At 39.3% G+C, this 12,410-nt stretch overlaps 1 protein-coding gene across 6 annotated transcripts in view; it reads right to left on the reverse strand.

Moving 5' to 3' along the window:
- LARP1B (La ribonucleoprotein 1B) overlaps positions 1–12,410 on the reverse strand; it is a 98,241-nt gene that overhangs the window by 62,469 nt on the left and 23,362 nt on the right. For all 6 annotated transcript variants that reach the window (XM_081303681.1, XM_081303677.1, XM_081303680.1 and 3 more), the window contains exons 8-10: positions 10,985–11,129; positions 8,380–8,554; positions 2,478–2,644 (exon numbers count right to left, since the gene is read on the reverse strand). In XM_081303681.1, coding sequence (XP_081159807.1) covers positions 2,478–2,644; positions 8,380–8,554; positions 10,985–11,129 — 487 coding nt within the window. The remainder of the gene's footprint in view (positions 1–2,477; positions 2,645–8,379; positions 8,555–10,984; positions 11,130–12,410) is intronic.

Below are 12,410 nucleotides of genomic sequence, written 5' to 3' on the forward strand. Positions count from 1 at the left end.
CCATATAAAATAGAGATGCATTAAGAAATTCAGCATCTTTAATTACATATATGTACATATCACCTGCGTTATGTATGTATGACTTTTTTCACTCAAACGGGGCATGAGGTATGAAAGGCAGTTGGAGAATTAACAAGAGAATGAGGGAGTCTATAAACTCAAACCTTAAGAATTAATTTAAAATACTGAATTTCCAATTTCAAAAGACTTCACTGGGGCTGGGTTGTGGCTCAGTGGCAGAGTTCTTGACTGGCACATGTGAGGCACTGGATTCCATCCTCAGTACCGCATAAAATGAATAAATAAAATAAATGTACTGTGTCCATCTACAACTAAACAAACATTTTAAAAAAGATTTAACTAAAAGATAATCTTCCTACATTACATTTCTATATAAAAGACTCCCTTAAACCTCAACACAAACATAAAATCAGACTTCACTTTATGACAGCCAATTAAATTAAAAGAAATCAGAATGGAGTTAAGTTTTTCAATGACCCATATGCGGAAGCCCAAGGCGTACCTTTGTGTAGAAAGCACTGTGACCCACGAATTGACCTTACTGTGCTTCACGTTTGTGAGAAGGAACTGGTAAGCCACAAGACCTTGCTGTATCCACAGAACCTGTAGCACTACCCACCCACCCGTCAGTGTAGGTCAGAGCATTCAATTTCACACTTACTGCTTAACTGACCAGATTCTACAAGCTGAGTTGAACATGCAGAAAAAATAGGCTTATTCCTTAAATGACTCCAAATTGTAGACAAGATAGCATGATGGCTAATGTGCATGCTTTAGAGTTGGACGGCTTGGGTTTAAATCCCTCCTAAGTTATCATCAGCTCTGTCATTACCAGGGTCATTTAATCCTCAGGTACTCTGCATGCATCTGAGAAGAACCACAGGCATGCCGAGTATGTGCACATGCATGTGTGTGTTCTTAGGATTTACTACATGCAAAACGTAATTTACTACATGTAAAAGCATTATAGAACTATGTCAGATTCATAGGAAATAGTTGATATTTTACTTCTACAAAAATGCCAAGTTTATATGGTTCAAAAGATTTTAACAAATATGAATGAACTAAGTATGCTAGTTTTATCTACCAAATAACTAGAAGATAAATCATTCTTCTGCACATTGAATTAATATTGGGGGTGAAATGTTATTAAAAATTCTGTTTTCATTAAAAAAAAATCAAGCTTGTATCCTGCATTACTAGTTTAGCAGCTAAATTGTAAAAGAAAATAAGCCAGTATTATTTTGGCACTATAAGTAAAAAGCAATTGTTAAAGGCCAAGTAAAACTTAAAACCAAAGAGAACACAAAGTTGAGTAAAAGAAGGATCAAACACCCATTTAGACTTGAGCTGGTCTTAGAAGCTCCTTTACATGACAATAACATTTACCAGGGAGAAAACAAAGGCCCAGAGATGTGAAATTAAGCCCAGGACAGGACTAGTCCACGGCCTTCTGAACCCTTTTTATCTCACAAGGATGATGCCACAGTTTCTTCCTTGATCCCTCAGTCCCCTTGCAGGGCACTGCAAGTTCAAGACCACCCTGAGCAATTTAGTGAGATGCTCTATCAAATAAATAAATAAATAAAAGGGCTGGGGATGTGGCTCAGTGATAAAGTGCTTGCTCTGCACACACAGGGCCCTGGGTTCAATACACAATATTGCCACCCTCCTGACTTAGCCTGCAGCGTAGCTGGATTACATACATATGTGTTCCACCACCTGTCTCCTTTGTGATTTAGATCAAATCAACTCTATCAAATATTAACTCATGTATCTACCACCAGTCAGAAACTGCCTGAGCAGCCCAAGAATCTTGTCTGGGGATTGAGCCTAGGGGCATTTACCACTGAACTACATCTCCAGCCCTTTTAATTTTTCAAGACGGGGCTTCACTGTTTCTTAGGGCTTTGCTAAATTGCTGAGGCTGGCCTCTCAAACTTTCGATCCTCCTGCCTCAGCCTCCTGAGTGACTGGGCACCACTGTGCCCAGCACAAGAATGTCTTCTATGGCTCTTTTCTATTGCAACATCCACCTGAGTTCCTCATGTATCCCCAAGCAATCAACCCTCGTCTTTTCCTTCCGTACATTAAATCACCCAAAAATGTTTATACCTGGTATGGGTCCTAAGAAACTTCTAAGTAATTACCAAGGGTATATCTTCAAAATTGGGGTTTTAACTTTATTTTTAAATCATGTTCAAGAATAAAAGATGAGGGACTGGGTGGTAGCTCAATGGTAGAGCATGTGTCCAGCATGTGCAAAAGTCCCTGGGTCTGACCCCCAATTTCTTAAAAATATAGATAACTTCTTTGCACATAGAGTAATTCATAAATTTCTTCTAAAAGCCAACAATTCCAAATTTGACATTTTTGAACTTTCCCAATTTTACACACGTATCTGACAACAGAAAATTCCTGAAGGGTGTCGCCCTTCACCCTCTGCATCAACTTACCTTTAATTTCACTGGGCGATGCCTCTTTTTCACCTCCACCCAAGGCTCTGAGTCCAAGTCAGGCAAGCTGGTAGACAGACCTTTAGACATTGCTTGAAGGTGACTTGTTTCAGTGTTTTTCTTTGGATTCAGTGGACTTCCAATTCTTGGAGAATTTGGGGCAGACTCTAAAATTTTAAATTAGTTCTACAGTTAATGGCTTTTCTTATAAAATACTTTTCATTTTTTTCCTTACGTTGGTTTGATAAATCAATCTCAATCTGTGAAGTTAAGCTAAAATCTTCCCAGTGACTTTCAAACATGGAGTGATTATAATATTTATCCAAGGGCTGGGGATGCAGCTCACTGGCAGACTGCCTGCCTAGCATGGCCACACCCTGGGTCAGTCTTTGTCAACACACACATGCACACAAATATATTCAAAAGTGAACCCGCTGAAATAATGCCACCCACCCCTGTGCAGAGCTCATGTCCACTCTAACTTCTCAAGAATCTGCGAGCCACTTACAACAGAAAGTCTATTTGGCAATCAAGTTGTGAAATTTGGACTAAAAAATATAAATTATAATTGTGGAATCTCAATGTTATTAAGCCACAGTCTAAATGCATATTTTATCCAAGGTGTTTAGGTAGGACCTAAGTCAGAGCAGCCACTTCCCCTCCTCTTCACATTCCCTTGGCTTATTCATGTTCGCCTCCCCACACCAGGGTCCTGCTGCCTACCCTGGCTCAGACCGAACACTGCAAAACGGAGAAACAGTGTCACCACATTAAAGTGCACAGCTCTAAGATGCTTAAAACACTTAAAAACTCTCCATTTGTGTATAATGAATTAAAGGGTATTCTGCTCTCATGTATAACTGATTTGAACAAATAAAAAAATATTTAAAAATATTTTTGAAAAAAGAAAACACTTAAAAACAAAGACTTTAATTGGGTGTATGGCATGACTGTAATTCCAGCAGCTTGGGAGGCCGAGGCAAGATTGCAAAATTCAAAGCCAGCCTCAGCAATTTAGTGAGGCCCTAAAATAAAGAGCAAGTAGGTAGGCTAGGGATATGGCTCAGTGGCTAATACCCCTGGTTCAATCTCTGGTACCAAAACAAAATAATACAACACTGAGAGAATTCAAAGGCCTTTTTTTTTTTTTTTAAACCTCCACACTATCACTTCTGCTAACTTATTTTAATATATACTCTATAAGTTAAATTCAACTTCTTACTTATTTTGTTTTGGTGCTGAGATAAAACCCCGGGATGCTTTATCACTGAGTTATATCTCCAGCCCTTTTGTTTTGTTTTAATATTTTATTTTTTAGTTATCAGCGGACACAACATCTTTGTTTGTATGTGGTGCTGAGGATCAAACCCGGGCCGCACGCATGCCAGGCGAGCGCGCTACCGCTTGAGCCACATCCCCAGCCCTCTCCAGCCCTTTTTAAAATTTATTTGGAGACAGGGTCTTGCTAGGTTGCCCAAGCTGACCTCCAACTTGTGACCCTCCTGCCTCAATCTCATAAGTAGCTGGGATGACAGGAATGTGCCATCAGAACTGACCAAATTGTTTATTATTTTAATAAGTACTTTTTCAAAAAAGAAAGAATATTTAAATGTTATATTTTCATACCTAGGTCAGAAGATGCAATGTGGACTCACTTTGAACAAGGATTTCTAAAGTGTGTTTTAAGTTATATTTTCATCCTGTATCAAAAGATGCACCATGGACTTGCTTTAGACAGCGTTTTAAAAAACACATGCTGGGGCTGGGGATGTGGCTCAAGCGGTAGCGCGCTCGCCTGGCATGCATGCGGCCCGGGTTCGATCCTCAGCACCACATACAAAGATGTTGTGTCTGCCAAAAACTAAAAAATATATTAAAAAAAAAACTAAAATAAAAAAAAGAAGAAAAACACATGCTGTTGGGGCTGGGGTTGTGGCTCAGCGGTACAGCACTTGCCTAGCATGTGTGAGGCCCTGGGTTAGATCCTCAGCACCATATAAAACTTAATAAATAAAATAAAGGTACAACTAAAAAATACATATTTTTTAAATGCCCCATGCTCTTTTTTTTTTCCAATTTTTAGTCGTAGATGGACACAATACCTTCATTTTATTTATTTATGTGGTGCTGAGGATCGAACTCACTGCCTTACACATGCAAGGCAAACGCGGCAGACACAACATCTTTGTATGTGGTGCTGAGGATCGAACCCGGGCCGCACGCACGCCAGGCGAGCATGCTACCACTTGAGCCACATCCCCAGCCCAAAAAAATAAATATTTTTTAAAAACACATTCAGCAATATGTAAAACAAAATACACAAAATTTATTTTAGAATGTTTGCTGGAGCATCACTTATTTACCCATCCAAGTCAGATTACTGAAAACGCCACAATGCTAAAATGTTACTTGCAGAAAGCTGAAACTAACACCAACAATCCTTTTATTCACTAAATTCAAGGCACATGACAGGACCCAGTGTGAGACTGTTCCAGGTTTTACTTCAATCTCTATGGCAGAAATCAGACGACCTTGGGCTCTTCCCCATGGACCAGTGGTATTGTGTTTTATAGAAGTTCTCCAACTCCTCCTGTTCAATACGATAGGCATTACCTCTATGCAGCCATTGCATACCTGAAATGTGCTCAGGACCAGTGTAGCACACATACCAGGAAAGACCTGTTACCACCCCTTATTGGCCGTACACTGTAATATTTGAACATGTTGCTAAATTAAAATCTCTACAAAAATATTATTAAAATTAACTGTCTTTAAAAATTAATTCTATTTTTTGAGAGAGAGAGAATTTTTTAATATTTATTTCTTAGTTTTCTGCGGACACAACATCTTTGTTTGTATGTGGTGCTGAGGATCGAACCCGGGTCGTACACACGTCAGGCGAGCGCGATACCGCTCAAGCCACATCCCCAGCCCATAAAAAAAAATTAATTTTAATAAAATTGTCTTATGCTTTTAAGGCTACTAAAATGTTTGGCATTACATGTATGGTTCACATATTTCTTGGACAAGGCTGCTCTACAGTTTTTTTAATGGTACACCTTTGCCAATTCATTCACAAAAGTAGTACAAGCGAAACACAGGGAGATTGTCACGCTGAGAGTGCTGGTGGAATGGGAAAAACATTTCCAGGGAATTCTCTAATATCATCAGTTTTCTATGTTCACACAGTGAATAAAGCTTTAAAACTAGAAAACCTCTATCCCACTGACAATATTTGGGGACTGACTCAGTTGCTTATACAACTATTGTTGAGAATTAACTAAATTAGTATAAACCACAGCACCTGGCACAGGGCAGGGAAATCACTAGCTACTATTTTTTGTGTAGAAATTTAATCTTTTAACACCAGCCTAACAGCTTGTTAAATAATCATCTCTAAACGTTCTTTAAGCTTGAAAGTGAGACTTCACAGGTTTCATGTTATGACACTTATGGCATACATACGCCCTGCATGCTTTTTGCACCCATATTTTCTTCTACAATGAAGATTTCAAACTATACATCAGTTAAAGTCAAAGATAGTTGCAAACACCTCATCTTCCAAGAGGAAATGAACTTAAAAATGATTTGGATTATCTGACATTAAAATTTTTATAGACAAAAATTATTTAGACACTTAAGGAAATCCCAGTTTGTTACTCAAAAACCAGGAGATCGTCTCACACATTTAAAAAAAAAAAAAAAAAGAAAAAACTACAACAAAAAAAGCCCAAGATGTCCAGGTCTCTGACCTCTTTGTGGATGGACACGTTCTTTAAGGGTGGATGGTGCGGCAGCACATCCAGAGCAGAGCAGGACACACTGCAAAAGCAGCTGCTTCGTTGCCACAATCCACCCCGTGGGGGGCACCGAGGTCTTCTGCTCAGTGCAAACGTCAACCCACGGTACACACGGCCACCTCCACAGAGGGAAAACAGCAGCCGATGAAGGGTATTAAATGTCACATTTCCAACTCCTCAGAGGCATGTGTCAAGGGTCCTTTCTGAAGTTTAAGGTCTCCTAATTGAAAGGAAAGGGATATGAAATGCCTCCACTGTTCTCCACCTGTGGGGACACACACTGCCCCAGGGCTCCACGTCACATTTTTGGTGAGACATTACTTCTCCACCGACTCCAGGAAACTAGGCTTTCTTATCCCAAGGTCAGAAATCTAGGGATTTGTGGAAAAAAGTGATTTGCATATTTATTTCTATGACTTAATATGAAAGCATAATTCTAAGAAAATTTTCTCATTTTGTTTGCTACCTGGTTTCTGACGTGTAAGATAAAAAAAAAAAACTAAAACGTATGACATTTACTTAATACACACTGATGTTTGTGCAGAAAGAAAATATGTATGTGCATCCATCTGAGTGTATGTTAAAAAACACAAAAGTATACAAAACATTATGATTTTATTCTTGTAATTTTATTAATAATACATAAATGGTTAATGGACAGGCATCACCAACTTGACTGACCTAAATTAACTATCCCTGTGGAAAAAGTATTTTCTATATTATCCAACTTACCAATGATTGTTCATAAGCTGGTTAAAAATGTCATCTTGGACCCAAGTTTACACAATAAATAAATCTAACTTTTACAATCAGCCATTATATCTTTAAAAAAAAACAAACAAACAAACAATGTCACATTTCTTCAACTTTTTAAAACACTTGCCCCCAAGTTGCTTGCTGCGATTAGAAGCACAGGGCTGACAAAGAAATATGAGATAAAAATTTCTGTGAAACTGTCCATCATTAATGCTTTTCTGACGGGCAGGACTTATACTGATGTATCAAAAATACATTTTGAAGAATAATGGAAAAAATACCCTTGTTTATTTCTTCAATTTCTTACCCCTTAAATGTCCACATTAATAAATCTTACAGTCCATGTGAAACCTCTCAACACGTGAGTTATACAATGTTCACCATGGCAAAGGGCAGACCAAGAGCCAAGGGCCTGGCAAGCTGGGAAAGGCTACGCAGTCCTCTCTTTCTCTGCTTTATTGACCTGGACACAAGTACATATGCCTGGAAACAAAAGACAGAACCTTGCAGTATTCCCACAGTGATAATAATTAGCTTCCCCCGCAAATAAAAGTAGCCACGCCGTCTAAGTCCAGTCACACAGAAAAGGGCAGGAGCTCCTGGAATGCCAGCAGCGGTCCCCGGCTCTGTCTCCGTCGTGGCAGAGTTGGTCATCTCCACTGTCGTGCTGCCCGGGGGTCGGCAGTGGACACTCTCACACGGAAGGCAGTCTGGTGGCTTCCATCTCTGCAGCCCGGTTTGTTCCAGTATTTACAATGCATTTCAGTGAGCCACCTGCTCCACTGCACATCCCCATCAGATGACATCCAGGGCATCAGTAGATCATCACCCTGACTGAAAAGTTTAAGCACATTTTTTTCCCAGAGGGAATGTCTTAAAAATGATCCAGGAAAAATCCTTAATACTAAAGCAGGTTTGAGAAATTCTAAACACAACCAAATTAAAGAAAACCTCGATTCTGCTTTAGAATGTGGGTCACCTGTCTTTGCAAGACAAGGTAAAGCACATGTGTAACAATTAGACTAGCTCAATCCTACCCCGGGAAAACTGACACAACGTATCCACAGTCATTCAGCAAAATTAAAAGAAGACAGGTCAAAACTCCACACATGACAAAGTACACATAAAAAATTAAGAACAAGAACAAGAGAGCTTCACCCATAATTCTCAGATCCCTATTTAAATAATCATGTGGGAGACAGTGTAAATAGGATTTGGAGGATTAAAAGTCACGTATAGTTTATCTTTAATTTTCCTACTAAATCTAAATAAACTAACAAGAGACAGGTAAAATGGATCAAAGAAGCCCACTCTTATCCTGTTGTTTCTAGAAGACAAGCTATTACCTGTATGTGAGCAAAAGGCTTGGCCTGGCACAAACTCCGGACAATCGATCAGCCGAGAGAAGTCAGTCTGTGGCACGCTTCTGGGAGGGGGGCCCGGGATTGGCCATTTTTCTGGTTCTATCTTTTTCCTCATTTTCTCATCCACAACTTCTACTTCTGTGCTGTCCTTCAGGGCCTAGCAATAAGAATTTTGAGCTAGTAAAGAACTTATATTTGAAAATTTTTTCATCAAAAGTCATATATTTCTTTTTGAGAGAGAGAGAATTCTGTTATATATATATATATATACTTTTTTCGGTGGACACATCTTTATTTTTATGTGGTGCTGAGGATGGAACACAGTGCCCCGCGTGTGCCAGGCAAGGGCATTACCGCTTGAGCAACCTCCCCAGGCCAAAAAACCTTGTATTTTTAATAATCCCCAAAATTACAAAATCTGAAGTTAACAGATGATAGATATTGCAGTTCATGGTTCTAAAAATATCCATGAAACTGTGCAAATGTGGTGCTCATCAGTAATCCCAGCAACCTGGGAAGCTAAGACAGGAAGATGAAGTTTGAAATTGGTGCTGAGATTAATCCACAGTACCAAAAACAAATAAAACTTATGAATTAACTATTAAGAACAAAATAAGGGGCTGGGATTGTGGCTCAGTAGTAGAGCGCTTGCCTAGCATGTGCAAGTTCCTGGGTTCGATCCTCAGCACCACATAAAATAAATAAATAAAATAAAGATATCGTGTCCAACTAAAAAAAATAAGAGAGAGACAAAATAAGCTGGGCGTGGTGGCGCACACCTGTAATCCCAGCAGCTCAGGAGGCTGAGGCAGGAGGATCGTGAGTTCAAAGTCAGCCTCAGCAAAAGCAAGGTGCTAAGCAACTCAGTAAGACCCTGTCTCTTAAAAGAACAAAACAAGTTGGGTGTGGTGGAGTACACCTGTAACTCCAGCAGCTCAGGAGGGGGAATGGAAGAGGATCACAGGCTGGAGGCCAGTCTGCAATTTATCAAAACCTCAATTTAAATAAAAAGGCTGGCCATGTAGCTCAGTGGTAGAGGGCCTCTGCTTTAGTTCTCAGTACCACAAACAAAACAAAGAAAAAAACCTTGCTATTCGTAGAACTCTATTAAGAAAATAAAGAAAGAAGCCCAAGACTAGGAAAAAATACTTGTAAAATATACATATTAAAAAAAAACTTGTATCCAGAATAAAGAACTCTTACAATTACTTTTAAAAACATTTTGATGAAAATGATTTTGAACACACTGATTTGAACAAACACTTCAACACGTAAGGTTTACCGATGACCATATAAGATGATCCACAACATCAGTTAGTAGGGAAACACAAATTAGCTGTAATGAGAAACTACAACATGTTTATTATTTTAAAAATGATCCCTGGCACAGTGGTGCACGACTATAATTGAGACTGAGGCAAGAGGATGGCAAATTCAACCTCAGCAACTTAGCAAAACCCTGTCTCAAGAAATGGAAAAGGGCTGAGGATGTAGCTCAGGGTAAAGTGCTCCTTGGTTCATTCCCTAGGACCAAAAATAACACCTGACAATATCAAGGGCTGAGGAAGCTGTGGAATAAGAAGTTTCAATACCTAATGGTGGAAATGCAGAAGAATAAAGCCACTTCAGGACAAGTACGCTTACTGCACATTCCAGCACTCACAACAGCCACCCCACAGACACAGAAACACTCACACAGAGATCTTCAGACTTCACTCACAAGCTCCCACACTGAAGACCGCCCTCAAAGTCCAGCAAGGATGTGGACAAAGGGTGGAACACCCCACTGTGGAGCACCAGTCAGCAAAACCAAAGAGCACACTAGTGACACGCAGCAACCAGGATGAGTCAAGTCAAGGAATCACAAACTGTCCGCAATATGCTAACTCTATGTGCTAACTCTCTAAAACCAAAACTAAAGGAACAAAGGGAGGTCAATGGTTGCCCGGGTTGTGAAGGGACAGGATTAGCTACATTGGTCAATTTCAATGCCATATTTCTAAAAAAAAAAACAGGAAAAAACAAACATGTTGAAAGCATTTCTAGAAACAAGACAGATAAGCGGAAAGCATTCTGGCCAAACTTCAAATGCTGTTTTAAATCAGCCTGTCTATAGCATATGAAAAATTCTCAGTATTTTATTAAATGGGAATACACAGTACTTTACATCATCCTGAAGATTAAAAGGACCAAAGTTAAAGGTTCAAGTTTGAAAGACTGGGTCTGAAACAGTGGCAACAGCATTAGCAAGTCTTTGAGGGGCTCCCAGTGTCAGACATTTATTTAGGTTTTGTAAAATGAAAGAAAGTAATGAAATGCTGTCCAGAGCTTTAGCCAACTTCAAACTCTTGAGCTTATTTCATTTCATTTATTTATTTTGAGACAGAGGTCTCACTCTGTTACTCAGGATGGTCTCCACCTCCAAGGCTCAAGGGATCCTCAGAGCAGCTGGAACAACAGACAGGAAAGACCACACCTGGCTTACTATTTTTTTTTAAACCAAACTTTAATACTTTATTTTTACAGCAAGTGCAGGTTCATAGGAATACTGAATGAAAAGTACTGATTATTTTGAATGAATAATTACCTCTAAAATTAGATTAAGGTTTGTGGTGAGAGCCTGAACGCGGTGAAATCCAGCAATCAGGGAAATAGGCAGGAAACCTTGCTCATCCATCTTTCTCCGAAGAAAGAAGTCACGTTCCAAGTTTTCTATACTGAAGTAATATTCACTGAAAAGAGAAACAAACACATATTTTATCCATTTATTCAACAGGACAAAAAATATCCATCATCATCATCAACTGCTATCAGGATATTTTAATTTGATTAATGCCATATTACAACTAAGATATAACATAGATGGTCTAATACAATAGGGCAAATATAAAAAGATAACCACAAACTTTAAATACTGATTATTTTCCATAAAACCAGCACCACCTTCTATTCAGATCAGCTTTACCTAAGCACAAAGAACGAAAAGCTCATTTTACTTTAAAATAGTTTAATAATTAGCCAGGTGCAGTGGCACATTGTAATCCCAGCTACTTGGGTGGCTAAGGCAGGAAGATCCCAAGTCCAAGGTCAGCCGGTCAGCTGGTCAGCCTGGGCAACATGGCAAGACCCTATCTCAAAACAACATAAAGAAAAAAATGGCTGGGTGTCTCTCAGAAGTGAGGTGCGCACCTCACGTGTACAAGGCCCAGGGTTCAATTCCCAGTGGGGGGAAAAATCAATAATTGAATACTAATGAGTAAATTCTGTGAAAATTTCACTACAAAGCTACCTCTATTTCACTAAAACACTAACAAAGCTAAACATATGTCAACATACTGTAGCCCAGCTTTTCCTTAATCACTAAGAATCATATTCATTTTTTATTTTTTCAATTGTAGTTGTAAGGGGGACACAATACCTTTATTTATCTATTTATTTATTTATTTTTATGTGGTGCTGAGGATCAAACCCAGGGCCTCATGTGTGCTAGGCAAATGCTCTACCACTGAGCCACAATCCCAGCCCCAAAAATCGTATTATTGGATTGGAAGTGTCCTTTGTTGAATTCACAATCAAATGTACAGAAGTTTTGTTTTCTATATTGACAAAATATTGACATCATGTAGTATTTTTGAACCCTAGTAATCATTCAGCACATAGAAAAAAATTCACTGAACACAAGCACATGTGTACACACATTAATCATTACATATGTGAATAAAGATCCAAATTCTCCTCCATCCCCTTCTTTTTCCCACATGTGTTTCTAGAGACTGAACTCAGAGCCTCCCACGTGCCAAGTGGGCTCTCTACAACTGAGCCTCCTCCCGCCAGTCCTCCTCCTTTCTTTCCAGACACAGCTGTAAGGCATGAGAGTGAAGAGGGAGCAGGGCGAGGTGGCACAGCCTGTAATCCCATCTACCTTAGATGGTGACGATGCCAAGTCAAACCAGCCTAGGCAATTAAGCAAAACCCCAACTCAAAATAAAGTCTGGGGATGCAGTGCAGTGGGA

Source organism: Spermophilus citellus, assembly GCF_964194105.1.
Source record: "Spermophilus citellus genome assembly, chromosome: 8".
Lineage (NCBI taxonomy): Eukaryota > Metazoa > Chordata > Mammalia > Rodentia > Sciuridae > Spermophilus > Spermophilus citellus.